This window comes from Equus caballus, chromosome 25 (assembly GCF_041296265.1).
Source record: "Equus caballus isolate H_3958 breed thoroughbred chromosome 25, TB-T2T, whole genome shotgun sequence".
Classification (NCBI taxonomy): domain Eukaryota; kingdom Metazoa; phylum Chordata; class Mammalia; order Perissodactyla; family Equidae; genus Equus; species Equus caballus.
Window position 1 is genome coordinate 47394513 of NC_091708.1, and position 13092 is coordinate 47407604.

General features: G+C 55.5%; 2 protein-coding genes across 49 annotated transcripts in view; one reads left to right on the forward strand and one right to left on the reverse strand.

Moving 5' to 3' along the window:
• The window catches only part of PNPLA7 (patatin like phospholipase domain containing 7), an 88040-nt gene extending 76769 nt beyond the window's left edge, over positions 1 to 11271 (reverse strand). For 4 of the 48 annotated variants that reach the window (XM_070250488.1, XM_070250484.1, XM_070250467.1 and 1 more), the window contains exons 1-9: positions 11120 to 11258; positions 10051 to 10207; positions 8438 to 8647; positions 8191 to 8278; positions 7685 to 7764; positions 6051 to 6142; positions 5732 to 5872; positions 4995 to 5154; positions 3224 to 3304 (exon numbers count right to left, since the gene is read on the reverse strand). In XM_070250488.1, the coding sequence (XP_070106589.1) occupies positions 3224 to 3304; positions 4995 to 5154; positions 5732 to 5872; positions 6051 to 6142; positions 7685 to 7764; positions 8191 to 8278; positions 8438 to 8554 (759 nt within the window). In that variant the 5' untranslated portion in view covers positions 8555 to 8647; positions 10051 to 10207; positions 11120 to 11258. Of the gene's footprint in view, positions 1 to 1899; positions 2057 to 3223; positions 3305 to 4994; positions 5155 to 5731; positions 5873 to 6050; positions 6143 to 7684; positions 7765 to 8190; positions 8279 to 8437; positions 8648 to 10050; positions 10222 to 11020 lie in introns of those variants that run through there. The other 44 variants (XM_070250494.1, XM_023629483.2, XM_070250476.1 and 41 more) reach the window with 22 other exon arrangements.
• On the forward strand, positions 11237 to 12099 carry MRPL41 (mitochondrial ribosomal protein L41). The gene has a single exon (XM_023629503.2). The coding sequence runs from the start codon at positions 11425 to 11427 to the stop codon at positions 11830 to 11832; it is 408 nt and encodes a 135-aa protein (XP_023485271.1). The 5' UTR covers positions 11237 to 11424; the 3' UTR covers positions 11833 to 12099.
• The last annotated feature ends 993 nt before the right edge of the window (positions 12100 to 13092 follow it).

Here is a 13092-nt window from a genome sequence, read left to right on the forward strand (position 1 = left end):
TCTATTTGTCTTTTCATAATTAACCCATATAACCACCACTCAAATGAAGATATAGAACATTTCTAGCAACCCACATTACCGTACGCCTCCCCTAAGCCCAAATCAACCTAGCCCTGACATGTAACCCTAATCTGCCTCTGTCACAGAGGGCAAACCACAGCCCAAGGGCCAAATCCTACCCAGCGCCTGTTTTTGTAGATAAAGCTTTGCTGGAACACAGCCACGCACGCTCATGGGCACTAGGACGGCTGAGTCGAGTAGCTGCACAGAGACCACGTGGCTCACAGATCCTAAAATAGTGACCACCTGGCTCTACATCACATGTTAGACTCACTCATGCCAAGCCTCATGTAAGCGCGCGCTCTGTGTCTGGCCTCTCTGGCCCCATGTTCTGGTACCATGACATGTCTGCGCTCAGCTGTGCTGCTTGTGCAGCCAGGTCCAACGGGCACTTCACTCTCAAGTAAGTGGACTTTTGGGAACAAGAAAAGCCCCAATCTGAAAGACGGAAGCCAAAATAAACAGAGAAGAAAAGTTCATGAGAGCCAGAGCTGACATGGGGAGCAAAAGAAAAACTCATTTTACTTCATCCATGACAAAAGAACAAGATGTTATTTAAAAAAAGAAAAACATTCAGAGGGAAAAAAACGAGCTCTTGAAATAAAAAACATGGAGACAGAAATTCAAAATTCAATGGAAGGTTTGGAAAACAGAGTTGAGGAGTTCTCTTGGAAAGCACCACCAAAAGACAATGGTAGTGTAGAAGAAAACAGTTCTAGATTTGTAGGGTTTAACACTCTCTCTCCTGCACCCTCTCAGGAAGCTGATGGAGGATTTGCCCCCCAAAACTAGAGGAAAGGAAGGACCCCAAGGTGAGGGGCAAGGAGCTGAGGGGAGTGGCCCCGGGCGTGGAGGTCAGACAGGACTGCAGGATGGGGGCTCAGACGAGCGCTGGGTCAGGGTGTCAGTGCAGGAAGAGCGCAGAGAACCAAGCAACCAAGAAGGAGGCGACTGTTAACTCGGGGAGAGCAAAGTTCGAAGAAAGACAAACTTCCTGCAGGCCTCACAGGCTCGGTGTGAGGGGCAGAAGAAGACTGCGGGGGTGCGGCTTCACGGGCTGGGAGGAGCAGGCAGGCGAGCAGGGCAACGAAGAGAAGAACTGCCTTCGTTTTCCAGGGCAGGAAGTCGACAGGGGTCTCAAACGGAAGAATTAGGGAACAGCAAGAGCAGCAGTTTGCACAGAGAAGCCAGAAAGAGCTGGGAGCGGCTTTTCCAGGGAAGGTGCAGTGGAACAGACAGCTGCGGTGCATAAAACATCAAATATGTTTTTAGAATTTGTCCACGTTATTTGAATAAGAATTAAAATTCTTTTAAAATGACAAAAATGTTTGGTGAGGCAAAAGTGACAGCCTTCCAAATGATCAATTAGTTACAATACAGACTCATTTTCTCTCCAGTGTCACCCATTCTCTTTTCCCACCTACTCAGGGGAGACAGAGTCCTGCTGGCAGGGAGGAGGGGCAGGGCTGACCACTAACACCAGGACAAGACACCTGCAGCCGGCTGGGGGACAGCGGGAACCCTGGCCTTGCTCACAGCACACAACTCTGCAAGAAATGGAATTCAACCCAAAAGACACAATGAGATCTGGATCAGCCAAAAACAAGCAGAACAGAGAAGGCCTCCAGCCCATTTGTGTCAAAGCTATTTTTTGCTTAAACCCAGCTGAGGTGGAGAGGGGTGCAGAGCCGCCAACTCCCTAATCCCTCTCCACGTGCACTGACAGCCCATCTCGACCTCTGGCCTTTTCAAGCCCACCAGTGCCTTCCAAATCCAGACGCACACCAGCCAGAGCCACGGCCCAGACCCTGCTCTGGCCTGAACTGCACTTCCCCGTACCTTCTCCCAGCACAACGCTCCAGGCAGAGGCTGCCTCCAGGCCATGTGCCAGCCTTGCTCAGAGGAGGTGGTGCTCCTCTCAGCCTGGCCAGGCGTCTTGTGAAGACACGCCAGGTCCCAGGGGCACAGCAAGATGCCGGAGTCCTGTCCACGCCTCCACCCCAGGCCTCAAAACAGCGCAAAGCAGGTCTGTGCCAGTCTGATGAGTACATGGTGAGTACCAGAAACACCCCTAAAGTCTCTGTGTGGAGCACAAAAAGTAAGGGCTGGATCAGAAGACACCTGCCAAGGGCTCCACCATTGTGTCACACAAGGATCAGGACTCTGGGCCTTGCGTGGGTGCACCCCTAAGGTTCTGCCTGAGTGCTCTGGAGACCCCTCCGTGCAATGTCTGGAGAAACTGAGGACAAGTTGCCTCAATATACAGCAAAAATTAAAACAAAAGGGATAGCTTCAATGGATAAGATTAAAATCAAATATATCGTTTGAGTTACACAAGTGTATGCATTTATCAAAGTTCAGCTAATATAGGCTGAAGGCTTGTTTTCTTGTCTGTCGACTTTACTCAGAAGAAAATTAAATGAACATTAAATTCTGGTTAGTGGGGGAAGGAGGGGCTGAGCTGAGACTTTTGCCACTGGCGATGGGCACACAAATCGATGTTACTGTTCTCTCTACTTCTGAAGAGGTTTGAGATGTTCCATAACAAAAAGTTTAAACCTCACAAGGGGAGATGCTATTTTTCAATTGACTGGACTAGTGAAGATCAAATATTAGACAGCTCACTAGTTGGTGGGGGTGAGGAACGGGCACCCCCACACGTGACTGGTGTTTGGCCTCTGTGGGGGTGCATCCCCTTGGTTCCAGCAAGTCTCTCCTAAGGATTTGTCCTAAGATTGGTTTTCTAACATATGAAACGATGTCCACACAAGACCATTCACTGCAACAATGAACAACAAAAGACTGGGGGCAACAGAGAGACACACGTTAGCCCAGGAGATCCAGAGACGGTCCCTCCTGGGAAGGGGCCCCAGGGCCTGAAGGAGGAGGAAGCATTTTCTCTACACAACATTTTGTGCCTCTTCAATCTTGGACCACGTGCACGTGTCACTCAGTCCAAAAAATAATCACTTAAGAGACAGTCAAAACTGTACGGAAACGCCCAGCTCTTCTTAAACACAGGGACAAAGGTGCTCCGACACGCACCCCTGACCTCCTGGGGGTCCCTCCCATGCCAGACCAGGCCCTCACTGTGGATAACTGGCCTTGGTGCTGAGGGACCTGCTGGCAGTCCAGGTGAAGCTGGGCACCCGAGGGGACTCACAGTGATGACATCCAGGATGCTGAGGAGACTGTGCACGCTGTCGCCAGCCAGAACCTCTTTGACCGCCACCTCCGTGCCGTCCTGTGTGTGGGAAGCAGAGCAGAGTGGTCCATTCACGGGAGGCTTGGCCCAGCCCAGGCCAGCTGGGCAAGCCAGCCACCACCGCCGCCTGTCTCGAGGGGCAGAGGCTGCACCCCAGGCAACTTGCGGGAACTAGAGATGTGATAAGCTCCGAAGCAGAGGACAGAAAAATGAGAAGGAATAAGAAGAATGAAGAACCCAGCCCAGCCTGAGCACAGCCTTTCAGCCCCACGGCATGTCCTCACTGGGAGAATTCAGACTGAATTTCACAAAACCTAAGTGAGTTTGCTGGCCTAACTAGAAGAGCTGTGAGAGCCAACTTTAGCCATTTTCAGTATAAACGGTAGCATTTTGATACATTTTCCCACTAGAGAAAGAGAAAGAAAACCATGCAGTACTGGTGATTTAACACAGGAGCTTCATCTCAGCGAGGCCCAGGAAAAGCCTTGGAACTTGCTTGGACCAGCTCTGCTAACACTCCATGAGCCCTTCTATCCGGCTCAAAGGCTCCAGCACTTCTGAGGAAGGCCCACCAGCTAGATGACCACAGCCCAGGACGCTGATGGCACTGACTGTAGGCAACTGGATGAAGGCCATTTCCTTCCTAATGATCCCATCAAGTCCAGTCAGAGCTAAAGCCACACAGGTGAGGGTTCTACCCTGAAACACTGGGGTCTAGAAACCCAAAGGACATGCAGGAGCTGTCCTGGGTCAGGGCCCAACCCCAGGGCTCTGGCAGGTGGGAACTTCCGTAAGGCTGGGGGGAACCTCATACAGTCTGGGGTTCACTAGTGTCTGCTTTAAACAATAACAAGTGGTGGGAAGCCTGGGTCACACATCTCTGGGCAAATGAATCCATATGCCCCTCCTGAAAAGCAACAAGATCTCAGTGCTAGGGCCGACCCTGTGGTTAAGTCCGGTGCAGTCCAATTCAGAGGCCTGGGTTCACAGGTTCGAATCCTGGGCCCAGACCCACACCACTTATCAAGCTATGCTGTGGCATTGACCCACATAGAAGATAGAGGAAGATTGGCACAGATGTTAGCTCAGGGCTAGTCTTCCTCAAGCAAAAAAAAAAAAAGAAGATTGGCAACAGATGATTAGCTCAGAGCCAATCTTCCTCACCAAAAAAAAAAAAAAAAAAAAAAGATCTCAGTATGTTTGGCCTGGAGGTCATCCCCTGGCAATTGTGATTCAAGGGCAATTGTGATTTAACAGAGGCAGCAAGCAAGTATTTAGCTTCAGCTGAATTAATACCTTAATTATTTTCTTGGAGTTAAAATTATTTATAATCTTAAACCTGGAAATAAGGCAAGGGTGCAATTGATCATGGCAGATCAATACCCAATCACTGAAGGGTGTTCTGAGGAAGTGGGAGAAACATTTCAAAATGCTTAGGATATATGGAGTGAAACACAGAAACTAAACCACTAAATGCCACTGAAACCACTAAACGACAGGCATGTGTATGAAAGGTAACACGCCAACATCAAAAAAGCAGCTGTGTTCTGATGTTGCAATCAAAGTATGCCTTCTTCCCTAAAGAACTAAAATTTTTTAATTTGCACTTTTTCAGTGGAAAACTTTAAAAAGTTTTAAGGTGGCAACCTCTAAGTAAAAACACAACAGACCACACCCTCCACCTCACTCTGTGCCCCTAACCTCCTGCATGTGTGACAAGCGCTCTTACTGTGTCCTGGATGCAGACTTCCAGCCGCCCATCCTGCACCACATAGATGCTGGTGTCTGGCTCCCCCGGCCGGAAGACATGCTCCCCTTCGAGCAGCTGCACAAAGACCATGTGTTTGCAAAGTTCCAGGAACAGTGGCTTCTCAAAGTGGCCCAGGACCCTGCAGGAACCAGAGCACACACATGGGAGCCTTCCAGGAAGAACAGCCTTTGAAAGAGGCTGACGGGGATACAGGCCACCGCCAAATGCACAGAGCTAGCTTTCACAGGGCTGCAGACCCCGCAGCACCAGCAGCCTGGAATCCCTCTTAGGACAGCAGCTCAAACTTCAGGAATTCTCATAAGCTGTTTTCCCATCGGCTCAAAGAACTCTCAATCCGTGATTGAATTTGAACCCGATGCATAACCAACGGCAGGTGGAGAAGAGCCCTCCCTGGATGGGGAAACGGGGTGAGAAAGAGGAACGGGGTTTCCAGGGAGAGATGGCAGGGAACCCAGATGGTCCAGCCACACACTTCCCACACCTGTTCTGAGTCTCCTCCTGAAGGTGAAAACACCGGCAAGCAAACAAACACAACAGGAAAGAGCCAGCAAGGAGGCTCTGCTGCCTGCCAGGGGCAGAGGCAGCACAAGGAGAGCAGCTTTGCAGCCACCAGCAGCCACAGCAAGTGCACACCTCTGATGCCAGGCTGCAGCCAGTCGCCAGCAAGCAGGCCTCCCGTGCCTGGCTTCTCTTACCGAACATTTTTCAGCATGTACAACACTTCCGACGGCAGGTGAGAATTCTTCACGTCAAATTCTGTGAGGTCAGCCTCCAGCAGGGAGGGTGGGGGCTCCTTTGGCTGGAGGGTAGGGTATTCCTTCTTGAAACGCAGAATCCTACAAAAGCAGAGATCCACACACCTGTAGCAGAAGCCCAGAGGTCAAAGCAGACAGCACGAAGCCACAAACCCCAAGGTGGGGCAGCCACAGGCAGTGGCGACATCCAGGAGACTCAGCAACGCCCACCAGGGAAGGCAACTAGGATGCAATGGGGTCTGAAGGGCGCCTCCAGTACCTCTTGGCCAAAGACAGCACCTTGGTCCTCTTCCTCACCCGCTGCCGGGGTGCGGCTGTGTTCCCCACAAGTGTGTTGGGGAGCGTGGTTACCTGCAGAGCGAAAGGGAGACGCCAAGTCAGGATGTGGCAACTGGCTGGATCCAGTTTTCAACTTCAGGGGTAAGTCCCAGCCCTCAGGACTTGCCCTGTGGACCGCCCACAGTCCTATCACCTAGCTGCCCAGGAAACGGAGAACCACCCTTGGTGCTGTTGACAAAGACGCACCATGTGACCATGTCCCCAAGCAGCCAGTGCTCTCAGAGCTGTGTCCTCAGGGCTGTGTCCCCTCTGCCTGCAAGGCTGACTCTGCTCTGCCTCTCTTCTGTCATGGCAACCCCTTCCCACAGTCCTTTAAAAGTCTGCCCTCTGTGCCCCTGCCGGCCTGGCTACCTCTTTCCCCTCCAGCCCAGGTCCCTGCACAACCGTCCCAGGTCTTGAAGCTCTTTGCCTCTTCCCCACAGTCAACGCTAATTCAACTGCCCCGAACAGTGGTGGTGAGGAGCGCAGAGGGCCTGGTTCCCACCCTGTATACAGGCAGGCCCTTGTTGGCAGCCACTGCCCCGCACTGTCCCTCAGCTCCCCGAGCTGTGTCTGCTCCACAGTGTCAGCTGGGGTTGTGGGTGTGTGGTCACCAAGACTCTCCTTCCCTGCCAGGTGTTGCAGCACCCTGGGACCAGGTTCCTGTCCTCCTCAGCCCAGGTTCAGTTTGCCACTGCACAGTCCTCAGAGGGACCACTGGCGGACGACCTCCCACCCAACCACTCACGGGTGCCTTCAAGACCTGTGGGTCACTCTGTGTGGCCCTGCAGGAGGCTGCAAGGCAGACCTGCACGCTGTCCCCACACACCAGAGCCTGGCCCCTACCAGACAGAGCAGGCTGCAGCTGTGTTCAGGCTCTACCTGGCACCACAGCTCATCAGCAGGTCCAATTCATCCTCCCTTCCACAACGCCTGACACTGCAAGGACACTCACATACCCTGTCATCTGATATTGCAAATTTTCTACAATGAACACGAACCAATCATGTAGCCAGAGACAAGTAACAAATAGAGATTATTTTAAAATGTCTGCAAGTATCTTAAGCCTATATTTTAGGCCCAGTAAACCTCTGGGTGGTCTGTTAAGCCCTTCCTGACCTCTGAGTGGCAGGGGGCTGGGGGTAACCAGGAAGGGCTGGACAGGCTGCTCATCTCCGAGATGAGTGCTTGACACGGAAAGGGAGCCTCACAGCTTCCCTCATGGGGACCTGGCCCCAAATCCCGGCAGGACCACCAATCTCAGCACCAGAGCTGGGACCCTCTGTGCCCATGTGCCCCAGGTTTCTTGAAGTGGCCTCTTGTCCTCTTTTCCAGTTAAGACAAACATCCACCTCACGGGGCCAACAAGGCCTCCATCTCTCCACACTTGCCAAAGCAGTCTTCAACACAGCTGCACCCCGCCCCAGACCTTCCCCGGCCCCAGGGCCCCCAGGCAGGAGCTGCTCCCTGGGCTAGGTGGAGTCAAGGCCTCTGGCCATGGACTGCCAGGAGCCCCATTCCACAGCAGCCTGCAGGAAGGGAGCCGTGCCACCCAGGGCCTGCAGCACAAGTTACCTTTCTCATGATCTTTCGGCCGTAAAACATCACTTTGTCTCTCTTCCGGAACCTGTACTGAGGAGTGGGCTGCACCTGTCCTGCAAGGGGAGCAAAAGGACCACCTGAGCCAGGGCTGGCCACCTCGAGGCATGAGGGTTCTCGGAGGGCCACCCGGATGGTGGGTGGTGTGCGCAATGAACTCATCCTGCCCCGTGACATCACACAGCACGTAAGAAAGGCATGCAGCCTCTTGTCCCAGGCTGTGATGGATAAGCTCCTAGGAAGAAGGAATCGCATCTGTTCTCATTGCAGCCAAGCTCGGAAACGAGAGCTGAGAAAGTGCCAAATAGACTCAAATTCCGTGGATCCAACGTGCTTAGCCTCTGCCTGGAGAAGCCAGCAGTTTCCAACAAAAGCCACTACGGGCTTGAGGGCTGCTCCAGGGAGCTCAGAACACATGGCAGGCCATCCAGACCTCCCCACCCTCCGAGCCTGTAAGCTGGAGGCGGAAGCAAGATACTCACCGAACTGACTAAACTTTCTGTACATGAAAAAGACGGTGACGCCAACGAGGGCCAGGGCCAGGAGCGCTCCAATCGCAATCCCCATCAGCTGGGCAAGGTCATAGACAGAGCACCTGTTAGCAAGGCCACTGTGGAGCCCCTCCCAGCCCTGACCACAGGCTGGGCACAAAAGGGCCGGGGCAGCCAGGGGTGAAACAGGCCGCAGAACCTGGGACCTGCCCGTTTCCCAGGAGCATGAGGTGGTTACCATGGCGGCCTGTGAAGGCTGCTCCATCAGCTGCAGCACCCAGGATCGCAGGGTGGCGCCCAGACAGAAGCCAGCCTGGAGAAAAACACCGCAGTCAGGCAGGGTCAGGACGGGCATGGCTCTGGCTTCCCAGGGCAGCAAGAGCAGAGCTGTGGGTCAGGGAGGAAGTCAGCAGCCATCTTCCGGTTTGCTGAGGTCCTCTGGGTCCATCTGCTCAGAAGCCATAGAGAGCAACCTGTCTCCCACAGGCACCCATGGAGCAGCTGGGCAGGGCCAGCAGCTGTGCTGTGTCGACAAATGCTCCAGGCATCATTAATGCATCTGAATCCCTAATCCTTGCCTTTCCAGTTCCTCAAGATGCAAGTGTAGAGGAGTGAACCCAGTTGGCTACACAGGGTGCAAAAGCCATTTCTCAGTGCCCTCTGATCACCAACAGGACGACGTGCTGCTGGTCCCAGGGCACAGGGAATCCCACACACTAGCAGAGCTGAGAAACCCCAAGGTGCCATCTGGATTCTGATTGATACCAGCTCACAGCAGAGAAGGGCTCCGTGTGCCTGCTCCCCTACCACCTCCCCAGGAAGGAGTTCACAAGGGCTCCAGAAGTCCAGACCCAAGGGAGGGAGGAAAGAGAGAACAGTGAGCGCAGGACAGTGAGTGGGTAGACGGCTGGTGCCACCCATACGGAGGATGCTGGCTCATTCCCCAAGATGAACATGAAAACAAGAGAGAAACCAGCCAAACAAGTAGCCAGTCTCCATTCTTCCTGGTACCTCCTCCCAAGCAGCCAGGAACAGGATGGGGTGGGGGTGAGAGGTACTCGCTAATTCTTTCAAGTTTCTACATAAGTGCCAAGGATTAAAGCAGCTTGCCCAATCCCTCAGAGAGCCAGGACCAGACACAGCATCAATGCCAGAAAACCCAACGAAATCGAAGGGTGCTAAGAAAGCACCTCAAAAGCAGAATGTTGGATCAAGACAGAATAAGGAAATGGTCCAGAAAACTCAACCTTTTAAACTTGGTTCGGAGGCAAATGGAAGAGTGGGGGCTCAGCGGGACCTCAGAGCTGAGGTACCCAGCCCCTCCTGGCCCGTGCGCTCAGCTCTCAAGAACTTATCAGCCAGGCAGCAGAAGAGCACCCACGACCACACCCTTCACTTAAGTGTGTTCCTCAGAGCTCAATCACCACTTGGAGGACAGCCAGGGCCACTCAAGGAAAGGGTCCCACGGTGTCCCCTAACTTATTTACACCGTCTCCTACAGGTAGGCATCTCAGACTCTTCTAGCTTTTTGCCGTTGTTCTAATGCATCTAAATTTTTTGGTTTAGAAGTAAAACCTTTTGTAATGTGCCTACAGACAGTCCACTGAGAAAAAGACCCTAAAACAGGCAGGCAAAGTCCTCAGGGGAAGCAGAAGCTGGACAGTTGTGACCTGCGGGGAGAAGAGGCAGGGCCAGCACTGACAAGGGCAGAGGGGCCGAGGGGCCACACCCATACGCGGCTGGAAGGAGCGGGCGGCAGAGCAGAGCTAAGCCCCTTTCTACTGGTCGAGAAATGCCCCGACGGGGCATTCTAAGGCTCTGATGCATCCTTGGAATCCTCGGGTTCCATACCTCTGGGCTGGTGTCCTCTTGCTCCATGGCTGGGAATCACACAAACAGCCAACGTGAAAAGGAGAGACTGGTTCAAACGCACAGGCCTGCGCTCGGGTGGCAGAGCCCCGCTCTTAGCCTTTTCCACCAGGGTCCTCTCCACTGAAGTTAGTTCTCACTGCGAGGAAGACCCTGGTGAGACACCATGCCCCCACGGAGAGAGGCCGTCTGGTCGCGAGCACTGGAGCCGCTGCCCTCCCTGTAAACAGCCCTTATGGGGCCACCGGGACACCTAGAACCGCAGCCAAGTCCGGGCTCCTCGCCCAGCCAGCCGGGCAAGGGCGGGCGTGGGCACCTGGGCCGGGCACAGCGGCCTGTGCCCGGGATTGCCCCTGCAGCGTGGAGCAGGCCTCAAGGTGCTGTGCTGGGTCCAGAATGATGACCTTGGGGACCGGCCCTGCTCCCCGGCCTGTCCGGTGGGGAGGAGCCAGGTCTGGGGCCTTCACCCTGTGGCTCCCAGGCCCCCTAGAAAAGTGGCAGCAACGGAGGATCCCTCTCTTCCAAACTCCCACCCACAGAAGGGAGGGCGCAGCAAGCAGGGGCGGGGTCCGTGTCCTCCCCGTCCCGCGTGGAAAACACTTCTCTCTCAGATGGGTCTCCTAAAGGGCAGCAGCCCCGTGACCCCAGCTCCGCTCCCCTAGTACCCCGGCCAGGCCCCTCTCCCTGGCCCCAGGCCTGCGGTGGGACGGAGCCTTCGCTTCTCCACCTGGGACAGCAGTGCCGGAGAACTGGGGGCTGGGACGGCCGGGCGGGGGCAGCGAATGAGGGGGGCGTGGGGTTGGCATGGGGTTTGGGGGGCCGTGGGGCTGGGGGGCCGGGCCGTAGGCTTGGGGGGCTGTGGGCGCTAGGGGGCGTGGGGTTGGGGGCAGCTGTTGACGTCCGGGGTCCGAGAGGGCGCTCCCACAGGGTCCGGCTGCCACAGGCGGCTCACCGCGCATCGCAGGGCCGGGCGAGCCTGTGGGCAGCGCGCGTCCGGCCGGGCTGGGGGAACCCCGGCCTTGCCACCTCAGGACGTTCGGCGGCCACTCACCGGGACCGCCCAGCAACACCCGCACTTTCACCGCTGCCGGCGCCCGCGCTCCCGACGCCCGCGCGCGCCGCTCTGCCCCGCCCTCGACGCCCCGCCCCGGCGTCAGCGCTCGCCGTCGCCCCGGCTGCGCATTGGACTCGGCGTAGCCAATCGGAGCTGCCCTCGCTGCGGCCGGACGCTGGGCGCCGGAAGTCGTCGTGGGCGCCGGAAGTGCAGCGCCGGGGACCGGTGCGTGCGAGTTTCCGGAGGCTGCGGACGGTCGCTGCGGCCGCGTGCTGGGAGAGCTCGTGTCGGGCAGCGCCAGCATGGGCCTCCTGAGCGGGGCGGCCCGCGGCCTGGTGCGGGGCGCCGACCGGATGAGCAGGTGGACCAGCAAGCGGGGCCCGCGCACCTTCTGCAAGGGCCGCGGCGCCAAGGGCACCGGCGTCCACGGCCGCGACGGGAAGTTCGTGCAGGTGCGGGAGATGGTCCCGGAGCTGGTGGTGCCCGAGCTGGCCGGCTTCCGGCTCAAACCCTACGTGAACTACCGCGCCCCCGCCGGCGCGGACGCGCCCCTGACGGCCGAGCAGCTCTTCCGGGACGTGGCGGCTCCGGCCATCGAGAGGGACTTCCGGGACGGCACCTTCGACCCCGAGCGCCTGGACAAGTACGGCTTCGAGCCCACCCAGGAGGGCAAGCTCTTCCAGCTGTACCCCAAGAACTTCCCGCGCTAGGAGCGGGGGCGGCGCGGGGCCGAGCGACGGACTGCGCGCGGCTGCACCCCGCCGTCCTCCCGGGACTGCGCCCCGCCGTCCTCCCGGGCGCCCTCCCCGGACTGCGCCGCGCCGTCCTCCCCGGCGCCCTCCCCGGACTGCGCCGCGCCGTCCTCCCCGGCGCCCTCCCCGGACTGCGCCCCGCCGTCCTCCCTGGCCGCCAGTCCCAGGTTGGGCGGGTGGGGAGGCCTCCCCCTGGTTCGATTCTATTAAAGACCTCGGCTACCATCCAGCGTGTATTTTGGCATCTGGTCATTGAAAAGCAAGCATGCAACCTAACAGGTGAAATGTAGGGACCTGGGCGAAGTTCTTCTAGTCAGACCATTCCCTAAGAGATGAACAGTCGTCTTCCACGCCAAAAGGTTCTGGGGAGAAGGCCACGGGCGAGAAGACATCCCTTAGCTTGTAGGAGAGAAGTTACTAAGCAGATCGCGCCGCATGTCAACACTGGTTAATTCATCCCGAATTCTTCACCCAAAGGAACAACCCATGGGCACATTCTTTATGGGTTCCAAAGCAACTGTTTTTCGGGGACTCAGGTGAACGAAACCGCCCTCTTGGGGCAAACCTAAAGAGGCCACACAGTGCCAAAACTAGGATTCCTGTAGTATCCAGCTTCCTTCCTCTGTGTGTTGGCCTGTTTCAGTGCATAGTGCCTGAGATCTTTTGTATTCTGTTCAATATTTAATTGGCCCTTGAGTCAAATATCCTAACACAAACTCTGAAGAAGCATTCAACAATTTTCTGTTGAAACAAATGGGCCAGTAGCTGGGAATTGATCATTTTAGCATAGAATAATTTCTTATAACACATCTGACCTATATTGGCATGTTTCATTGTATCATCAGAAAACAAGAAGGCAAAGGATAGAAGTGTGTGTTCTGAGTCTGGACACCCGTGTATCATATTAGCAGATGCTGAGGATTTGACAGATTCAACAGTGGCCTGTACCTTTCCTTCCACAGAGACAAGGATGTGGGAGTCAGATGAGTCACAAACCCAGTTATGTTCCTGGAGCTACTGTATCCAGGGTTTGGAAGCTATTCAGTTTACTAAGGCCACAAGGAGGAAGGGTGATTAATCTATACACGTTCGTGACCCACTAAGGCAACTCAGAACATGTACACGCTCCCTTTGCTTATCTGCACAGGAGACTAATGCAGGCACTTCTGGTGCCATGATGAGGTGATCTTTTTAAGTGTTCACATAAAACTGTTTTTG